Source organism: Carassius auratus, unplaced genomic scaffold (assembly GCF_003368295.1).
Source record: "Carassius auratus strain Wakin unplaced genomic scaffold, ASM336829v1 scaf_tig00215446, whole genome shotgun sequence".
Lineage (NCBI taxonomy): Eukaryota > Metazoa > Chordata > Actinopteri > Cypriniformes > Cyprinidae > Carassius > Carassius auratus.
In genome coordinates, this window is record NW_020528092.1 from 5074 (window position 1) to 27240 (window position 22167).

General features: G+C 37.8%; 1 protein-coding gene across 1 annotated transcript; it reads left to right on the forward strand.

Moving 5' to 3' along the window:
• Window positions 1–5080: 5080 nt before the first annotated feature.
• LOC113094842 (sterile alpha motif domain-containing protein 9-like) lies at window positions 5081–10368 on the forward strand. Its single transcript, XM_026260472.1, has 2 exons — window positions 5081–8114; window positions 10307–10368. The coding sequence occupies exons 1-2, from the start codon at window positions 6023–6025 to the stop codon at window positions 10354–10356; spliced, it is 2142 nt and encodes a 713-aa protein (XP_026116257.1). The 5' UTR covers window positions 5081–6022; the 3' UTR covers window positions 10357–10368.
• Window positions 10369–22167: the final 11799 nt, after the last annotated feature.

Sequence of the window (22167 nt, forward strand, 5' to 3'; positions counted from 1 at the left end):
TACTTTCTCTTTGGCTGGACTTCCTCTTTTTCTACACTGACTTCTGCTATTCTGTCAGCTACCTTTTACCCTGCCTGTCTGTTTCGGGCCTGCTTTTTAGTCTCTCTTCTATAATCTGTTGTCTCTCTTCTGGGCTCAATTTATTCAAATTTTCTGGACTGAAGTAACTACTTTTCTCTCCACTATTTTAATATAAATTTTTTCCTATATTTTCTCCCTCCAAATAATATTTATTTAGGGATAGATCTGTTTCTCCCTTTTCTCCAGTTCCTATCTGGTTTTTGTTCTGGGTGAGGGGAGAATCTACCCTCCACCTCATAACGGTTGTAGGGCTTCTTCTCACGACTTGACCGTCTCGTTGGGCCTTTAGGCCTCTGAGTTTTACTACTTGATTTTTCTATGTCTATCTGAATTATTTCTGTCTTATTGAATTAGAGCCCTTTCTAATTCTTCAGGGTAGGTCTCTGGACCATAAAGAAAAATCACTTTTGCTCCTATTTCGGGCGTTTCTCTTTACACCTTGAAAATTTGTCTTAGGATCCCCTCTACAACTTTTCTGCAATTTCTTGACAGGCTGTCAATAATCCTAATGTACATCACTTTTCTTCAAAGTGTTCCTGCTCAATTTCCTTTTTATTAGTAGGAATTAACCCCTCAAGAGTCTTAACTAATTTTCTCCCTCCATGCAGGCCAAACTCAGCCAAATTATGTGAGTATACTGACTGCCAGATAATTTCATCCGTTTACCATATCTGACTAGTTCCCTCACTTTGCCTTTTACGGTGTTATTTTTAATTTTGGCCTCTTTTTTTTTTAAGAATTTAATCTCCTGATATTTTTTCCATTAATTCTCAGAGAGTTACTCCGGATTCCATTGCACTATTTTCAGTTTGTCTAGGAGTATGTACCTTTTGACCTGGTGCACCTAAATGCAATGCTTCTAGATGTTGATTTAGTGCACTCACTTCAGCTGGCAGCACTATTTCCTCCTCTGACTGATACTGTGACTCAGCTGTCTCTTCTATGAAACGGAGCCTTCTAGGTCTCCTTGTTTCTCTAATTAGTGTAGTTATCATATTTCTATCACTTCTTTGAACTACACTTTCATCCTCTGTCACTTTAAGGACCTACATTAGAATACTATTCCTCAAACTCATAATTCTCTACTGTACTACTTCTGAGTGCTATTCTTTCTGAGCCAAAATAGCTTTTTTAGTGCACTGTGTCAATGTGGTGTCTGTGAGGATTTGCTTAGCATCTCCTCCATTCAGTAATGACTATAAATGACCACATTTTATACCTGGAACATATTCATCATCCCATTTATTGATTGTATCTAAGGTAGTTTCTCTCTTTCTACCCCTAGCATGTGTGGGTCTATAATATCCCTCACCTAGCCTGAATGTCTCAAAGCTTTTGCCTAGCTTTAGTTTAGGGAAAGGGTTTTCTACCCTATCTTTTCCTCCCTTTAACGGTTCTTGTCCGTTTTATTACTGGCCATTTTGGTTCTGAATTTTTCTCTAAAAATTCTGCCATGGCATTTCCTGGTCTGGGTAAGTTACTAACTCCCTGGTCTGATCTCACCTCTCCTGCAGTCTGGTCTTCATTAACTCTCTGAGTTATTCCCTCTATGACTGTAGGGTCTTGGTGAAAGATCTTTCATAACTTGGGCAAGTTAGTTCTATCCGTTTTTCTTATTAATGCATTTACAAGGGCTGTACCCATTGTGATTTCATTAACTCCAAAAAATCCCCCCTGAGATTATTGGCATAGCCACTGAGTAATAATTATTATCCCTGGCTACTTTGTGTATTTTGTCAGTCAAAGTGTCTAAAGTTAAAATCTGCTGTTAATTCTTCAGCTATATCACTATTTTGACCTTTTCTGTGACCTATTGAGTATATTACAGGTTTTCCATAGGTCTGCCTGTTTTCTTTAAGACTACATCGTCTTTCTTTATAGGAGTTTTTCTGTGCTCTATTATTTTGTCTGATTTAACCTGTAATCTTTAGCCTGCCCTTCTTCTAAAGGCACTAGCTACCCCATTTCTGTGCTGGAGATCTTTATTGACTGGATTAATCAAAACAAAAGCATCCTCCTTTAATTTCTAATATCCTTCCTTCAGGATAATTAGATTTCTACCTTTCCCCAAAATAAGTCTTAAACGGTTCTTCACTATCCGACTCAGACTCATCATTTGGGCTTTCAGGCACTTCCGGCTGCAGAGCATTTAGGTCTAGAGCATCTCTATTCCCCTCTTGGTGGGGCATAGAACCGGGGGCTACCGATCCACATTTGGGCACTTCCCCAGTATCTACTCATCCAGATCATCCCAACCTCTTGTTGGAATGTTTCTGGCTTCCCCCCCATATTCATCAAACACTCTAACTTTAGGAGAAACTCTTTCTCCTCTGTTTGAATAAATAAAGGGTGGGATTTCTGCTCCTTCATAAATCCTAAGATTAACCACTGAAGTTAGCATTCTTATCTTATGCCATGGAATTTGATCTGAACCACACCTACACTGTGTAGGATCAATCAATTCCAGCATTTTAACTAAATCATGAGAAACAAGGCTGACCGTCGTCATCCTATCCATGTTTTACTCACTTAGAGTCTTACTTTATCTTCTAGCAAGATCTCTACTCTGGCTTCACTAAGCCTTTTGTCTTCCTATATCAGGTCTATCTATGAGCCTGTGCGCGCATATATAAGACAAAAAAAACAAGTCCCTCTGGACTACTTTGAGTCTAGCTATATCTCTTAGCAAGATCTCCTTCCTCGCTTCTGGCTACACTGAGCCTTCTGTTTTTCTATATTAGGTCTATCTACTAGCCTCCGCGAGCATATAGAAAACAAACAAGTCCCTCTGGACTATTACAATGGTCGTGGTCTGTAAGGACTTTCTAGTGTCAATACATTACGCTTGTTATTATTTTCAAGTCATCCTTTATCCTGTATTCAAGCCCCACACGTTTGGGCGCCATGTTGTGTTAATTTTATCTGACTAAAGAAATATGCAGATGTTCTCTCCAAACATCCAGATTTCAAACCAGCAAAGGCAATCTAAACCATTGTTCTTACCTTTGATGTCTTCTCTGTGGCAATGGAGAGTTCTGCACTTCTTCCCACCAGAACCAGATCAGCTCAGTTGAGTCTTTGCCTCTGCAGAGCTTGGCAATACAGAATCAGGAACAAACTAGAATAATAACTTTACTCGTAATAAATTACTCAGAGACTTGTTTAAAGGTTTTTACGCATCACCATTGTACATGGCTTCGCTTTATTTTAAACACTAACTCATAAGCAAAATATTAACAAGTAAAAAACAAAAGTCAAAGCGTAAGTCTTCACCCCGAGATGCGGCAGGGGATGTGTCCAAACCATAACATTATATAGTCCCCAAAAACAATACATCATTTCTTCCGGATGCCTCCTTTTGGTAAAACACATTAACACATCCGCTTGCACGCACACACTAACAGTCGGGTTGCTATGGATACAGGAAGTTAACATTTCCTTTTTTGGCAACCCCTCTTCTGCACACATACATTAAGTAATTGCTGCTCTATCTTCTTTCCATTAAAGCAAATTAATCTTTTCTTTAAGCTGTTACAAAATCTTAAGGCGTAGGCTAAGTAAGTAACTATTGCTACACTGCACAGCATCCTCCTCCCTGTGTTAATCAGATTAAACACATTACAATACATTTTTTTAGAAAGAAAGTCCATCCTGCAACCCAGATTGCAAGATGCATTTCCTTGCACACTCATTGTTATCTTAGCAAAAAGCAAACATACGTGACAGTCTCAACTGGCGTACGTGACAGTCTCAACTGTTGAGCAAATGTTAACATCATACATTTCTTAATACTGCCTTTTTAAAAGTTGATGTCTAACAATTCATATATCTCATTATTACCTTTTAAGGGTTTTCTGGTCTTGCAACAGAGGTTTGCAATCTCAAGGCCTCGATTCCATTTGCCAGAGACTGTAACTCTAAATCAACATTAACCAACTCAATACAATTAATGATTTCTCTCATCATTTTTATTATCTTCTTATTCATGCCTTCTTGTCTTCGCACCAGTCGAATTATTCTTCTTATCTTAGAAACGATTTTCTGCTGGTCCGTCGGTTGATCTCCTCTTCTGTTTCTCTCGACGCTTGTCTTTCTTCTTTTGTCGTTTGACCTTTTTGTTCCAGTCTTTCTGGAGGCCTTCAACAAGTAAATCATCCAAATCAATCTTTAATTTACCTGATTCATTATCACAGTTACCCAGTGAGACACGATTGGAAATATTGTGACTAGGTGACCCCATCTCAAAATTGGGAATCTCCAAAACAAAAACCATCCCCAACCACATCCTCCCATTTACAGTAAAATAATTATACATTTTTCTGCCTATGTTTATTAATGTTCAGTTAAAAGTGGTTTTATTGAAACTGGTTAAGAGTGGATAATATTTCATAAATAATCTTGCTCTGTTAAAAAAATGAAGTGGGAAGCATATACAGCATATGTTACAGCATCTAATGGTATTTGTGTGAATAAATGTGAAGATAATTGTTGCTGAGTAATAGACACGGCATCAGATGTGACGTGACAATAGCATTTACTCATTGTGATTCTTTACATTTTTGTACATGAATAGCTTTACGTGTAACTATGACTCAGTGGGGCTGGACTTCAAGACTTACCTGATGGTTATTTAAATGCATTTGCTTCCCTCATTCGCATTACATGAAGTCACAGCCACTGACTGTCAGCAGAACGGTAAGAACATTCAAGCAGTTCATTGCCTTATAAAAGTATGCCTATTATTTACCTTCTGATGTGGTAGGTAAAATACATAAGTGCTTTCTATATTTAATGAATGCCAAAAATATTAATTGTTAATGCATAATTTAACAAATTGAAGGAAATTGTTACTGAATTACATGTTTTTTAAAATTTCAATTTGCATGTAATAGTGTAAGTTTAGTGAATAACCAGCAAGTACACATTCGTTGACTTGTTAATTGGCAATTATTTAAACTACAATGAGAAATGTTTCTTTTGTTTTGCTAGGTATCTCAATTCATTTCTCCACATTGCCACAAAGACAGGAATCCCCATCAATTAACATCAGTCTGGAGATGCTCTTAATCTCTTAATAAAACAATAATATATAATTAAAGTGAATTGACTAAATTAATGCAGGATTGATCATGTATACTATACCTGCATCCAGAAGTGGAACCATCGCGATTCCAGTTAAACTTAGAGAATCACTATCATGCCTCAATGTTGTATGGTCCGATATGTTTGAAACAGTAGACATTAACCCTGAAGAAGGAAGGAAGCATGAGTCTGATTTTCTTAAAGGAGCCCCGCCAAAGTGGCTTAATTTAGCAGAGGAAGAAAACTCTCCTTTAGTCGAGAGAGACGGCTTTAATGATTTATTACAGTTAATTAAGAGAAAAAGAAGAAAACGCTGTCTCATCACTGATATTTCTTTGCGATACCAGCCCGGCAGTGGAGGCTCAACTCTCTCCATGCAGGTGCTTTGGCATTTCCGGAAAGATCTCAGATGTGCCAAAGTGATCGATTCAGATCTAGACACCAAAGAGCTGTCGAAACAAGTGCTGGACCTCTTTCTGCTGTCTAATGAACAACATGCTGAACAAGATCGGAAAACTGTGCTGCTGTTACTGGACACCAAGACAAAGCTGGACAATGATCTCAGAGAAAACCTGATCGAGGAAATCCATAAGAGGTGCATCAACACAGACTCTCCAGTCGTGATCATTTTAAACTGCAAGACTACAGACTTTACTCTCACCGACACACTGATTCTCAACAAAATGCCCTCTGAAGAGCAAATTAGACAATTTAGGGAAAAACTTATACAACAGATCCGACTACAGAGAAAAGGCCAAAGGAGAGTCGCAACCATAAATCTGTTGTACCACGAAGCCAGCGGTGGATTAACACTAGAAGTACTCTCAGAAGTACTGAGAGACTTGAGAGAAGAGTTCACATGTCAAACCCTGACAAAATCATTCAAAACAGTGATAACAAAGGAGAAAAGCTACTATGCTACTTATTAAAGAGTCTGTTAAAGCTAAAGCGTGCCGATCAAACCAACCATCCTGCATTCATCATTATCAATGCTTATCAGAAAAATGTTGTTCGAGTGCCAGGCGACGTGAAGCTGAAAATGGAGCTCTTACCAGAGGAGAAGGACAGGTTTGCTCAGAAAAAGCTTCAGCTGGAAAGTAAACATAAGGAAATGTCACAGACGTTTCATGCCTTTAACATCATGCAGGGAGGTTTCCAGAAAGAAGATGCAGAGAAACTGATCACAGAAGAAATGGTGAAACATATTGAAAAAGACACGAAGTCAAGCAGCACAAGACTTCTCAGTTTTCTGGCTTTGATAAACTCATATGTCCCAGGTTCACACTTGTTGAAGATTTTCTGTGAGGATTTCATTAAAGAAGAAGAATGGTCCACTGATGGAGAAAACCTTTTGCTGGAAACGATAATGAAGCCTTTTGAGGGTCTCATAGTAACGTACTCGGAAGGAGAAAAAGAAGACCAATGCATTCGTCTGGCACATCCAATGATTGCTGATGCCTGTCTAAAAATATTCACTGAGCACAAACTGACAAGATATGATATCGCTCTTGACTTCTTGAACAGCATGGTGAAAGGAAACGAGAGTAATTATGAGAAAATTTGCAAGAGCATGTTCATCACAAGGCCTGAGGGTCTGATGGAAAAGGAAAAGTTTTCCAGACTTATTCTTGACATCATGCATGAACGTGAAAATAATACTGAGCAATGCATTTGTTTGTTGGAGTTGCTTTCAGATTTGTTCTGCACAGACCCTTTTTATCCTCAAGTTCTTGCACGTTTTTATTACATTAAGGTGCAAGAGGAAAACAAATATGTTGAGGCAGAACACTGGGCAAAAATGGCAATTGAAAGAGACCCTCAAAATTCACATTTAAGGGATACTTTGGGACAAATTCACAAAAACAACCTGCGGAAAATCTGGATTGAAGCTGGAGAAACATGCACAGATGTAGAGAACGTTTTGGCCATTGCACAGTCTGCCATTGATGCATTTAAAGATGTAGAGGAAGTTGCTGAAAAGGAGTCTGAAGATGACACTGGATTCAATAACAGGGGTCTATTTGGGTTCCTCCAGGTTTGCAAGATCATACATTCAAGCCCTTTTCAACACTTTGAACAACAACACAGTGATTTCATCAGTCGTCTCAAAGGAGATGTTGAGTCTAGATATGATTTCTTTGAATGGTATCTGGCTTTCTCAAGACTAAGCCTCAATAAAGAGGAACCGGACTACTTTCATGAAGATGTTGACGAGTGCTACAGGAAATATTTTAAACCGAGAGAGCAGACTGATGTAATGACCCTGAATGAGAAAAAGATGAAGTCTTTCGGGGGACTGCTTCATTTCCTAAAATCAGACATCAATGTGCTTAAAGAACATCAGAGTGCACTTAAAAATCCAAAATCTGATGATGAAACCCAAACCGTTCTCTACATCCTTGCTAACATCATCTTGAATCAATCGGGTGATCCGTGTGAAAAAGCAGAAGATCTTCAGGCGAGGTTACAGAGACTTTGGCTGAGAGAAATGCAAGACAGAAGACAAGAGTTTAACCTCTTGATTCTTTTGCTCTTTTGGGCTGATGAAGCACCGCCAGGAATCACAAACCCTCCAAACCTTGAAAAGTGTCTCAAAAAAATGCATCATTTATACAAGAGTAAGTATCAGAAATACCTCCGCGGTCGCTACCTGGTGCCTCTGTTCTTCTTTGGGAAAGGAAAAGGTTTGGAGAGACTGGTTCACACCTCAAAACTAAATCAAACTGCTCTGGAGCTCCTCACTGAAGGGGATGAAAGTGTAAAGATCAAAGATCTTCCACGTGTCAATGGGCAGGTCAGAGGTCATAGAGTGTTTGCTATTAGAAGAGAAAAACAGATTAAACTCACTCCTCACGATCCGTCCAGTGTGTGCAAACCAGGCCTGGTGTCTTTCTACCTGGGCTTCACCATCAGAGGACCAGTCGCCTACAACATCAGATATGAAGAGAAATGTAAGTTACATACTTTTTTACTTCATAATAAGAATTAGGGCTGGGCGATAAAACGATAACGATATATCGCGATATACGTAATCGATATCAATAAAAAATGAATTAGATAAAATATGAATTTTTTTTTCTTCGTCGGAAGAAACCAGAGGTTGCAAAGCAATTTTGGTTGCATGAAAAAAAGGCACGCGCTTTCTGGTAGCCTAGCAACATAGGGAGTGACACGCTACCAGCCAATCATGTAACAGTTTGGTTGCGGCATATCGTTGTCTCGTGTTGGATTCTTCAGTAACAGAAAGAGCGTGGAGTGATAAGTGGAAAGCCTTATTTGATTGGTGAATGATGTAGATAAGATGACTGACTGCTGCACTAATTCTGCCATTCGCCCGCACATGTTGGAGAATGAGAAGAGAGAGAGAGAGAGAGAGAGAGAGAGAGAGAGAGAGAGAGAGAGATAGCCCCCCCCACCCCCCTAGTGATGAAATGTTTTGTGGTTGTTTTGTGACAAATCTATTGAACTTTTATTTTGTCCTTTGCAAATCACACCTATTAATCAGAGGAAGGTTAAAGGATTAGTTCACCCCAAAAATAACATTTCCTAATCATTTACTCACCCCCAATGTCACCCAAGATATTCTTGTCTTTCTTTCTTCAGTGGAAAAGAAATTAAGTTTTTTGAGAAAAAAATTCAGGATTTTTTCTTCATATAATGGACTTCAACCAACTCGGTTGCTATTGTTTCCTCGAAAAACATAAAGGTCCCATTTTTCATGCCTTTTTGAAGCTTTGATTGTGTTTACAGTGTGCAATATAACGTGTTCATGTTTCGTGTGTAAAAAACACAGTATTTTTCTGTTTACCTCTGTTTTCACTGTCATAAAAACGTAACTGATTGACTGAGTTCTGAGTTCTGATTGGGTTCAGCGGTTCCTGCGTTGTGATTCGACAACAGCTGAGTGCACGATGCCCTCCTGGAAACACGTTTGGGCTAGTTTTGAGAAGCAAGTGGGCAGGATTTGTTTTGAAAACCTGGCAATCCTGATCTGAACGCACGTGCTGGAGATGTACTTATAATCACAGGAGCGTTTTTTACTGAAGAGATGCGCATGAAAATCACATTAGATTTTTTTGCACAGCCCTAACATCTAGTTAACAAAGCTAAACAGCGTTGCCCTTTGTGTAGTAAGTTACAGAAACTGTTAAACGCACCAACTTAAATAATAAAATACACTTACAGTTTGTGGTCCATAAACAACGCCTTCTCCAGACAAAGAGGGAACTGCTCCATTCTTCAAGAGTAATCTTTGTGCGAATCCAGCATAAAACTGATTGAGATTGAGGAAGCTGTCCTCAGCAAAATGTGCTGCACATAGTTTTACATTTGGATTATAATTTTCGGGAAACGAGTGAAACATAAATTGTAACCATTGATCTCTAAGTACAGCGTCCCTGGGAAGCCCAAACAAAGATGATTGGACTCAGAGATGAAAATAACAGCGTTTCGACGACATGGCGAACACAAACACAGCTCTTCCTCTTCTCCGTCAGAGCGCAACAAGACCATGCCCCCTTTTTTGTGTGTTCATGTGGGTGGAGGTTAGTCAAAAACAGTTTTAGTGACGTCATTACTGCAGGAACTAGAGGGATGTAGTCCAAACTGGTCATTCGTTGTAGGCGAATTCTGTTAAATAAAATATCTCGCTTGTCATTGAACTTTGAGCTTTAGAATTGTACAGATATTATTTATACTCTAACAACAACATTACACACTAACTAAAGTTTAAAACATGGGATCACGAAGAACGGGACCTTTAAATACTTTTCCACTGAAGAAAGAAAGACATGAATATCTTGGATGGCATTGGGGGTGAGTAAATTATTTGGAAATTTTCATTTTGAGGTGAACTAATCCTTTAATTTTAAAATAAAAATGTTTAAATGTAATATATTTTTCTCCTGGTCCTTATTTGAAATAGGTCATAAAAATATCAATAATTATTGATATCGACCAATATGAAACACTTTTATTGTGATAAAGATTTCAGCCATATCGCCCAGCTCTAATAAGACACATAAAACACAATTAATATTTTCCAAGCTTTTATCAGTATGCAGTTTGGTTGTTTGCAAAATATGTATGTATCAATTGCATTTGTTTCCCGCAGTGAGATATTTTTATTGCTTTTTCTTTGCAGCTTTCAGGGGCGCATGTTATATGAAGACACACAGAATGAAAACAACCTAAATGATATTTCACCTTTGATCTCTCTTTTTACTGTTTATATACTTTTTACTTTTTACTATATATATTAGGGGTGTAACGGTTCACAAAATTCACGGTTCGGTTCGATACGATACACTGATGTCACGGTTCGGTTCGGTTCGGTTCGATACGTTTTAGATACAGCAAAATGTAAAAACATCTCAACTTTTCAGAATGCCGCAAGCGCACCGCGGGTCATGTGACAAGAACCAACCAATCAGCTTCATCCTTTCCCGTAACAACGTTGAGAGCTCAGCCAAGATGAAGGAACAGCTGATCATAGTTGTATATGGATTGCAATTTTGAAATAAATTCAGTAGCAGAGCTACTGCAAGCGATTTTTAGAGCTGCAAATCCATTTATCCTTCGCTGAAATTTCCGCGTCTCATGGAGAGAGCACGTCATTGTTGCTTAGCAAAGACAGACGCCTCATGAGCGCTTCTGCCCGAGCGCTTTGGAAAGGAGGAGAAAGACGCGCTTAGCGTTTTCCATGCGTTTTTAGGAGCGATATGTGAACGGCCCCTAAGGCGCTCGCTCACTCAGCACGCGCTGAAGGCTCGTTGCAAAATGTCTAATGCATTTAACAGACCAGAAATATAAGATCCTAAAATAACCAACAGGTCTGCTGTTTGGGTTGGATTCCCTGTAAGCTATAGTGTCTAAATGCTGCAGGGATAGTTTGCTGCGTGCATGTTTCTCCTTTTTTTCGTCTTTTCCCAGATAGTACTGACGCATATATCCCAGATATTCCCGCTGTTTTTTTTTTTGTAATCCCGCTGGTGTACCCTGTCATGTTGCAGATGCGACATACCGTTGTTTTTTTATCCACCACTCTCTTGCCATCACCATTATAGCTTAAAGGGAATCCAAAGTGCACCCAAACACCAGACCTGTTGGTTATCGGAGGATCTTCTCATTTCTAGTCTGTTAAACGCATTGGCTATTTTGCAACGAGCCTTCAGCGCGTACTGAGTGAGCGAGCGCCTGCTGAGTAGCCTAACATAAACATATAAGATGGTGTTTTTTTCTTCTTCGGGAGTGTCAGGGGCGTTGCCTGTTACGTTGTTTGGGTTATTGGGCTACCTTGTTGAACGCATATCATTATATTTCTCTCTCTCTCTTTTTTTTTTTTTTTCAAATATAATTAATTACTCCAACGAACCGTTCGGTATACATAATGCGTACCGCGTACCGAACCGAAAGCGTCGTACCGAACGGTTCAATACGAATTCGCGTATCGTTACACCCCTAATATATATATATATATATATATATATATATAGATAGATAGATAGATAGATAGATATATATATATATATATATATATATATATATATATATATATAGATAGATAGATAGATAGATAGATAGATAGATATATATATATATATATATATATATAGATAGATAGATAGATATATATATATATATATATATATATATATATATATATATATATATATATATATATATATATATATATATATATATATATAGATAGATATATATATATATATATATATATGTTTTTTTTTTTTTTACGTGCACATGATGCTTTGCCTAGTATTTAATGAGGAGAGTAAATATGTTATGTGTTAAATGTTAAGTATAACGTTTGTGTTTTTGTGCAATATGAGAAAAGGGATTCTGAAATGGTTTAATGTTTAGTTATGTTGGGATTTGGGATTGGTTTTAACTATACGGTTACCACTAGTGAGCATGGGTGCAAAAAGTTTCTATAAAAAAATAAAATAAAATGATATAAAAATACTAAAATTGGGCTTGCGTTTGTGTGGAAGCTGGTCTGGTCAGACTTCACTGAAACAGAGATGGAAGAAAAAACATTTTGAAGATTTTAATCAACTGAACCAGGTGCAAAATAATTCACTGTTTGGAAGTGTTTGAAAGTCCTTACATGACATCTACTTACGACATTCGATGTTACAATGGCGCTGTCCCGAGTGAAGGTGCTGAATTAGTTGGCATCGATTGCTCAGGAATCAATTTTCCACTTCATGCGAAGGTGTAATACAGTGTTAAGAAAGACAACACGTTCCATGCAAATGAAACATTCCTCAAATTATTACAGCAACATTTATTTTAACATAGTTTAAGTCATCAGTAGACTATTAATTAAATGATCAAATGGTCAGTAAAATGTTCACATGATATGAACCAGGTATCCCTCGCTAATCTTCCACCCTCCTTATCCCATTTTGCCACTTGTGCAGCTTCTTGACATGGGTTTAACAACTTTTAAAATTATGTAATACACTTTTATATTAATGGCAAGGTACTTTAAAATCAGAATTGATTGGCAAGCAGCTGCAGTTACTTCTGTTTAATGTGGTATTGATTGCCATTGGTTAATGTTTTCAATAAAAAGCAACCCATCTACAATGAACAGAGAGAGAGAGAGAGAGAGAGAGAGAGAGAGAGAGAGAGAAAGTTAGATACAGAAAATGGTGGCGAAGCAACGTAAAAAAGGGCACCAAGCTTCTCTTCAGAGGAACTTGAAGTTTTGCTGGACCTTGCCACCAGGTCGGAGATCACACCCCTATGGTCCACTATAACCTGCACGTTTATGGCCGCATATCCTTTCGCGATATGTACACCTGATCAATCACAGATGGATTGGCTATAGCGATGAATGTGCCATCCACCAGGCCCAAGACTCTGGGGATGGCAGCAATGGCAGATGGATGTAATCCCCATCATGGCGCAGAAGGACGTTGGTGACAGTGGACGCACCTCCACACCGAGGTCTTCCTTAGACCATAGCCCTCTGCCACAACGTCTATGAAGCTCCCTGTAGCAAAAAACCTTAGCGCTGCAAGCAGCTGGACTTCAGGGCTTAAAGCAAAACTTTAATATAGCCATGTCAGGCAAAATGTCAAAAGGGCTTAAGTTTTGCAGAATTAAAAAAAATGACACTCCATGGCCGGCGCCGTCTTGGATTCAATACAAGGACACGTTGGATCGCTGCCATAGTTGTTCCTTTACTGGACCCCACCATGCTTACCCGTTTATAGATCTTAGCCATTTAGAGCCAAATTGTTTGCCAGATTTTAATTATCAAAAGTGATTGCCATTCCGCTTTAAATACATTACGAAATAGCCTAGGCTAATTACCACCATATTAGTTCGGATACCACATAAGGCCAACTTCATAAATAGGCCTGTATCCATTGCGTACTTTAACGTATTTTATTATTAGTCTTAAAATGTCCATAACATAAAATCATTGTTGAGCCACAACATTGTCAACATACCATAGTTTGACTTGTACTGTGCTGCGCTGATTTCTAAAGACTGCTGCACAGTGGCGGCGACTACGTCTTGAGCTCAAACAATGCTAAGAGAGAGTTTACGAATGGATCAGACCAACCTTACGAAAGTGTTACTTACAGAATACATACTTAGCATATGAATGTGTCGGGAATCAAGCCATAACGTTAAGAGAGAGGTTAAGGAATAGGTTAAGAACTGCTTAGCGATAATAACGTTTTGGGGAACCGGCCCAGAACAGTATAACTGCAGCAACAACTCAGGCAAAACAAAACAGATTTTACAAAGCCCATTGCTAAAAAGTTATTAAAATTAAAATCTATCAAATGCAATTAACTAATCAAAAAATACCATTAAATATTAAGGGAATTTGTTACATGGCAGGCTATTATTCCTTTTAAGCCTGGCTCACACTACAGGATTTTTAGCCTGATTTAGCAACGATTTCCCCCTTCCGAGAATCAGCGCAAACATCTTGTGAGCACCTCGATCTGTCCCGATGTTCGGCGGGGATTATCTGGTAATATGAAGCATTCACTGATCGAATCTCGCACCTCCCGATCTGCTCGCACACAAATCGGGGCAGCCCCGATTATTATCAAACATGTTTGATATTTAGGATTTAAATCGGGATAATGATGGCTATATGATTACATCGGTACTTTCACAGCCAATGCGCAAAACCGCAAAACAGCTGATGTGTGGCTTCGTTGGATTGTGGAGATAGAGAAAACTGTTTCTTGACATTTTGTAGTAGCACAACTGTCTGTATAATGTGGCAAAAATCCATCACAACTGTAAGGAAAAAGAGAAGAGCTGGAGTGAAATCGCCTCAGAATGAATGCACCGGGTGAGTCCGCCATCGCCCCCTAGTAGTCCGCGAAAAGATGACCTAAAAAACTGCTCTTTGCAGCCAGACATTCAGAAACTGATGTGTGATAAGCAGCACCACCCATCTCATTAATATTCACGTTAAGTTTTATATGGAAATCTCAAAATCTAAAATCCACAGATCTATTATTTTTGTAATGCACTAGTTTTTGTTTCATGTGTAAAATCCCAGTCATTTCAGTGATATTGGACATTAAGGGGAACATTCTTTCCAGCATTTTATTGTTACCATAGTTACAACCATATACTTACTATACCCACCACCTCAGTTTTAAACTAATGGCTCTTTGGAATGGCATTAAGTGGGACCTAGGCTGTTACAGTATGTTTAATTGCAGTTTTTTTTTTTTTTTTTTTCACATGTGCAGTTTGTTGTTCATATTAAGCAGCAACTCATTTCACATTTACTTTTTCAAATTAAATAAAAATTAATATAATAATTTCTGATCATATCATTGCATTTGTGTTTGATTTTTTTACTTGAAACAGTTGCATCCTAAACTTAGCTTATCCTTCCTATTTTGTTGGTTTTTGGGGGCGTGTTAGAGTGGGATTCTGTTAGGTGGTTCTCAGAAAAAAAATGGAAGATAAAGTGGTCCTTGGGCTGAAAAAGTTTGAGAAAAAGTGCTCTAAGAAATAATTCCAAAAAATAACATAAAAAGTTCTGGCAGCTCATAACCCAGACTTTGTCCCGTAATTATAAAAAAACTAAAATTTTCTGTCAATTCAGTGTTCCCATTGTAAATAAAACAGAAATTTTCTGTTATTTAATGTTATATCTATAATAATAATAATAATAATAATAATAATAATAATAATAATAATAATAATAAAAACACGAATTTAGACTTCTACAAGTTAATAGTGTACCTATAATCATAATAACTCTTGGTTGTAAACATTCCAAACAGAAAGACACATTCCCCTGGAGGTGAGGGGTTTTCCTTCTAAAGCTCTTGGTGTCATCTTGGAGATGTAATGCAATACGGAGGGCTTGTTCGGACAGTTTGGTCATAGACACAGTGCTATGTTGTTCTCTAAGCTGAAATAAATCTTCTTACATAAAATGGTAAACATGAATTAATTTATTATTATTTATTTATATCCAATATTTTGTCTGAGTTATCGATGAGTTTTCATCGAAGGGCATGTCCGTGGTGGCCTGGCGAATTTCAGGAACAGGTATTGTCCAACAGGAAGTGACATATTTGACTCTGCGACAAACTACTCCTAGAATTCTTTTGACATTAATGTATTTTCTGTGGTCAGTCTAATCTAAAGGCCTGTGCAATGTTAAATTGTGGAGATCTTGAGTTTTTGTCAAAGGGCGTGTCCATGCCGCCATGACAAAATTTGTTGTCCTCGTCACAGCAAGAGAAGTTGTTGTAACTCAAACATAAAATGTTCCATCTTCCCCGAACTTCACATGTTCTATAAGAGTCCTGGCCTAAACACATCTGAAGGCCAATATTCCATTATAATGATAGCGCCACCTGCTGGCAACAGGAAGATTGGCACATATTTGGAATATACTTTGATATATTACACTTATATTTAATTAATGACTTTAAATGCATATTTCTCACCGTTCACCTTTTTACTAAAGCCACTCGCTGGTGGTGAGCCCGCTAATCGCTGCTTGCAGCTTTAATCAGCAATTGGATCTTGTTAAGATACTTTAAATAGCATTAAACATGTATCCCAAGAAATGAACTTGGAACATAAATTACATTTCACTTCCTCCTTATCTTTGACTTCATTAAGCCAAGTCTTTGACTGCATCGCACATTCAGCCATCCTAGCAAACAACCAACTGACCAAATGAGGAATGAAGCAAGCAAGGGTGTAAGGACAGCCTGCATGAAACAAGGAAAATCTGCGATGTGTGATAACATTGATATATTGAGATGACGATATGACTTATGTAAACAAACACTAAGGTGTTCATATCAACTCCGTGGTTGTTTTTAAATTCAGAATAGGACTAGAATTTCATATTTTAATTATAAGGTATAAAGTTTACAATAGCAAAGTCACTATACAAACTCGATATCTGACATCACAATACTGGCCAACATTTGCATAAGGATGAAGAACTCTGGCAACAGTCCTTCCTCCTCCTCTCTCTCTCTCTGCTGTTATTTCCTGCCTGCAGGTAACATTACCTGGTAGAGGAGCGGCTGGTTTGTCAGAGTTGTGCCAAAATCTACAAGATTTCAACATAATAAGACAGTGTGAGTAACAAAGGAGTTTGTGTAATGACCTTTAAATCTTCCAAGGATTCTGGAAGTCACTGAGGTCTGACAGGAATCGAAGCAGTTTTGGTGGAATGTTGTACTGTTTCGTGCCCTTTTTTCTGCTTTAAACCCACATTCTTCAGGCTCCTGGTGCAACAAGATGTATTATGTTACTTTGGCATGGCATTGCAAAACCAAGTATACTATAAAATGGACAAAGAACTTTGTCAAAACCTAGGCCTACCTCTGGATAAATTCCAGAGTCCGGGTTGCTCCCTTGGGGTCAATGATGTTCAGCACGTAGAAGAGGCTGAACACATAGCTGACATCAACCAGAGAACAGCTGATGATTTATTGTGACTTTATCCTCTGATATTTTGTTTCTTCATTCATCTGCAAAACATGTAAATTACGATATTTTTTAAATCAATGAAACAAATAAACAGCACTTAAATGACAACTATGATGCACGGGTTGCTTGGCCGTTCTGCTAAGGCATCCTAAAAGTGAGATGAAGACACGGACATATCTGAATCACAAAATGTTGTTTTTCTGTGGAATTTCCCTGAAATGCTCAGGACTGTATTGGCAGTGGTAACATCATTATCAGTGTGTCACTACCTTCCCTACCTACTAAACCAAATTTCAATAAAAATGATGAGTTTTCTTATGCTGTGTGCTTACTTCTTCATTTAACAGCAGCACCTTTGGCTCCTCCACAAAGTACTCCATCAGGCCCTGGAGGAGTTTTATTGGAACTGTAGTATCTCCTCTGATTCCCATATATATTTCTGCAAAATCATAAAAAACAAGAAAAAAAAGTTTGTTGAGACAAACTTTAAGTTGGCTTGAGAAAGCCTGACCAGAAAGTTTGAAGAAGTTTAAAGAAGTTAGAAGTTTATAGTTTAAAGTTAGATTAATAGATTAGTTGAAAGAAAGAAATATATATTAGTTAGAAATAATGACAGATAGATTAGTTAGAAAGAATGATATAGATTAGTTAAAAATAAAAAAGTATATATAGATTAGTTTGACAGAATGCATGCGACTAACATGTTTCTAGCATGATTAGCAAGTTACTAGCATGTTGTTAGCATGACTAGCATGTCACTACCATGTTTCTAGCATTTCACTACCATGTTTCTAGCATGACTAGCATGTTACTAGCATGTTTCTAGCATGATTAGCATGCAAATAGCATGTTTTTAGCATGACTAGCATGTCACTACCATGTTTCTAGCATGTTTCTAGCATGATTAACATGCTGCTAACATGTTGCTAGCATGTTTCTTGCATGATTAGCAAGTTACTAGCATTTTGTTAGAATTACTAGCATGTTGCTAGCATGTTTCTAGTATGACTAGCATGTTTCTAGCATGATTAGCATGTTAATAGCATTTCGCTAGCATATTGTTATCATGACTAACATGTTGCTAGTATATTTTTAGCATGATTAACATTTGACTAGCACGTTGCTAACATGTTTCTAGCATGATTAGCATGTTGCTAGCATGTTGTTCGCATTTTTCTAACATGACTTGCATGTTGCTAGCATGTTTCTAGCATGATTATCATGCGATGTTGTTAGCATATCGTTAGCATGTTTCTAGCATTATTAGAATGTTGCTAGCATGTCTCTAGAATGTTTCTAGCATGATTAACATGTTGCTAGCATGTTGCTAGCATGTTTCTAGCATGATTAACATGCGACTAGCATGTTGTTAACATGATTAGCATGATTTTATCATGTTGTTACCATGTTTCTAGCATGATTATCATGCAACTTGCATGTTTCTAGCATGATTAGCATGTTGCTAGCATGTTTCTAGCATGAGTAGCATGCGACTAGCATGTTGCTAGCATGATTTTACCATGATTAGCATGTTGCTAACATTTTTCTAGCATGATTAGAATGTTTGCTAGCATGTTTCTAGCATGATTAGCATGTTGCTAGCATGTTTCTAGCATTATTAGCATGTTTCTAGCATGACTAGCATGCGACTAGCATGTTGCTAGCATGATTAACATGTTGTTAACATGTTTCTAGCATGACTATCATGCGACTATGTTGGTAGCATGTTTCTAGCATGAATAGCATGTTGTTAGCATGTTTCTAACATGATAAGCATGGGACTAGCATGTTGGTAGCATGATTTTAGCATGATTAGCATGTTGTTACCATGTTTGTAGCATGTGACTAGCATGTTGCTAGCATGATTTTAGCATGATTATTATGATGCTAGCATGTTTCTAGCATGAATAGCATGTTGTTAGCATGTTTCTGACATGATAAGCATGTGACTAGCATGTTGCTACCATGATTTTACCATGATTAGCATGTTGCTAGCGTGTTTCTAGCATGACTAGCATGTGACTAACATGTTGCTAGCATGATTTTACCATGATTAGCATGTTGCTAGCATTTTTCTAGCATGATTAGAATGTTTGCTAGCATGTTTCTAGCATGATAAGCATGTTGCTAGCATGTTGCTAGCATGTTTCTAGCATGATTAGCATGTTGCTAGCGTGTCTCTAGCATGATTAGCATATTGCTAGTATGTCGCTGGCATTTTTCTAGCATGATTAGCATGTTTCTAGCATGACTAGCATGCGACTAGCATGTTGGTAGCATGATTTTAGCATGATTAGCATGTTGTTGGCATGTTTGTAGCATGTGACTAGCATGTTGCTAGCATGATTTTAGCATGATTATTATGATGCTAGCATGTTTCTAGCATGATTAGCATGTTGTTAGCATGTTTCTAACATGATAAGCATGGGACTAGCATGTTGCTAGCATGATTTTACCATGATTAGCATGTTGCTAGCGTGTCTCTAGCATGATTAGCATATTGCTAGCATGTCGCTGGCATGTTTCTAGCATGATTAGCATGTTTCTAGCATGACTAGCATGCGACTAGCATGTTGCTAACATGATTAGCATGTTGCTAGGATGATTCTAGCATGACTAGCATGCGACTAGCATGTTGCTAGCATGATTTTAGCATGATTAGCATGTTGCTAGCATGTTTCTAGCATGACTATTCAATTCAATTCAATTCAAGTTTATTTGTATAGCGCTTTTTACAAAACAAATCGTTACAAAGCAACTTTACAGAAAATTATGTTTCTACAATATTTAGTAGTAGCTAGTAGTTTGTGCACATTTGACAGGATTTTAGAAAAAATAAAAATAATAATAATAATACAAGAAGTAGTCAGCTAGACGTTGAACTATCAATATTATTAATTAAGTTATTATATGATGCAGTCAGACATTTAGCAATAATTGTTAGTTCTGTTTGTTGATTCAGGGTTAGCATCATCTGAGGTCCTCTGAGGGTCAGCATCATCTCTTCTCAGGTGTTCTGGATCCAGACTGGAGCTTGTGTAAATCCTAGTTACCACGGGATGTAAATCCCGTGGCGAAACATAGAAACAAAATACAGACATCATTAGCATAGCTGCTGATCCATCAAAGTAAGATTAGTTTAACCTAAGGTAATGAATAAAAATGCAACTTTGAACAGATGCAACTACACTCACAATTAAAAAGATACATTATTCGAATGCTTGGCGAAAGAGATGTGTTTTTAATCTAGATTTAAACAGAGAGAGTGTGTCTGAACCCCGAACATTATCAGGAAAGCTATTCCAGAGTTTGGGAGCCAAATGTGAGAAAGCTCTACCTCCTTTAGTGGACTTTGCTATCCTAGGAACTACCAAAAGTCCAGCGTTTTGTGACCTTAGGGTGCGCGATGGGTTGTAACGTGGTAGAAGGCTAGTTAGGTACGCAGGAGCTAAACCATTTAGGGCCTTGTAGGTAATTAATGATAATTTGTAACTGATACGTAACTTAATAGGTAGCCAGTGCAGAGACTGTAAAATTGGGGTAATATGATCATATTTTCTTGACCTGGTAAGGACTCTAGCTGCTGCATTTTGGACGACCTGTAGCTTGTTTATTGACGAAGCAGGACAACCACCTAGAAGTGCATTACAATAGTCCAGTCTAGAGGTCATGAATGCATGAACTAGCTTTTCTGCATCAGAAACAGATAACATGTTTCGTAGCTTGGCAATGTTTCTAAGATGGAAGAATGCAGTTTTTGTAACATTGGAAATATGATTTTCAAAAGACAAATTGCTGTCTAATATAACACCCAGATTTCTGACTGTAGAGGAAGTAACAGTACATCCATCTAGTTGCAGATTGTAATCTACAAGATTCTGTGTAGTGTTTTTTGGTCCAATAATTAGTATCTCTGTCTTATCTGAATTTAATTGGAGAAAATTATTTGTCATCCAATCTTTTACATTTTTAACACACTCCGTTAGCTTAGATAATTGGGAAGTTTCATCTGGTCTTGTTGAAATATATAGCTGAGTATCATCAGCATAACAGTGGAAGCTAATTCCGTATTTTCTAATAATATTACCAAGCGGCAACATGTATATTGAAAATAGAAGGGGACCTAGGACGGATCCTTGTGGCACTCCATATTTTACTGATGATAAATGAGATGACTCCTGTGGTGTATTTGGGATAATGTGTATATATGCATGATGAGCAGTCATTGGTTCCTATGCCTGGGAAGAGGGTATTTAAATCACGTGATGTGATTTGCACGTGTGAAATGTGATGTAATCAATATGTGATCTGAACACCAGTAAAGTATGTTTTGATAGCATTTGGTGGCTGGCCTCATGAATATATAACAACTCCCCATTTAAGTAAACAAAATGGTAGCGATCGGACAGGTAGGATCTAAACCATCTTAGAGCCTGCCCTTGAATGCCTGTATAGTTATGTAATCTATCTATGAGTATGTCATGATCTATGGTGTCGAACGCAGCACTAAGATCAAGTAAGACTAGAAATGAGATGCAGCCTTGGTCTGACGCAAGGAGCAGGTCATTTGTAATTTTAACAAGTGCAGTTTCTGTGCTATGGTGGGGCCTAAAACCTGACTGAAATTCTTCATACAGATCATTTTTATGCAGGAAGGTGCTCAATTGAGCAGACACAACTTTTTCTAAAATTTTAGACATAAATGGAAGATTTGAAATAGGCCTATAATTTGCCAGTACACTAGGATCAAGTTTTGGTTTCTTAATAAGAGGCTTGATAACCGCCAGCTTGAATGGTTTTGGGACGTGACCTAAAGATAACGACGAGTTAATGATATTGAGAAGTGGTTCTTCTGCTACAGGTAACAGCTCTTTCAGTAATTTAGTGGGTACAGGATCTAATAAACATGTTGTTGGTTTAGATACAGTGATAAGTTTATTTAGTTCTTCCTGTCCTATGGTTGTAAAGCACTGCAGTTTATCTTTGGGTGCGATGGATGAAACTGAAGTGTTAGACGCTGTAGAA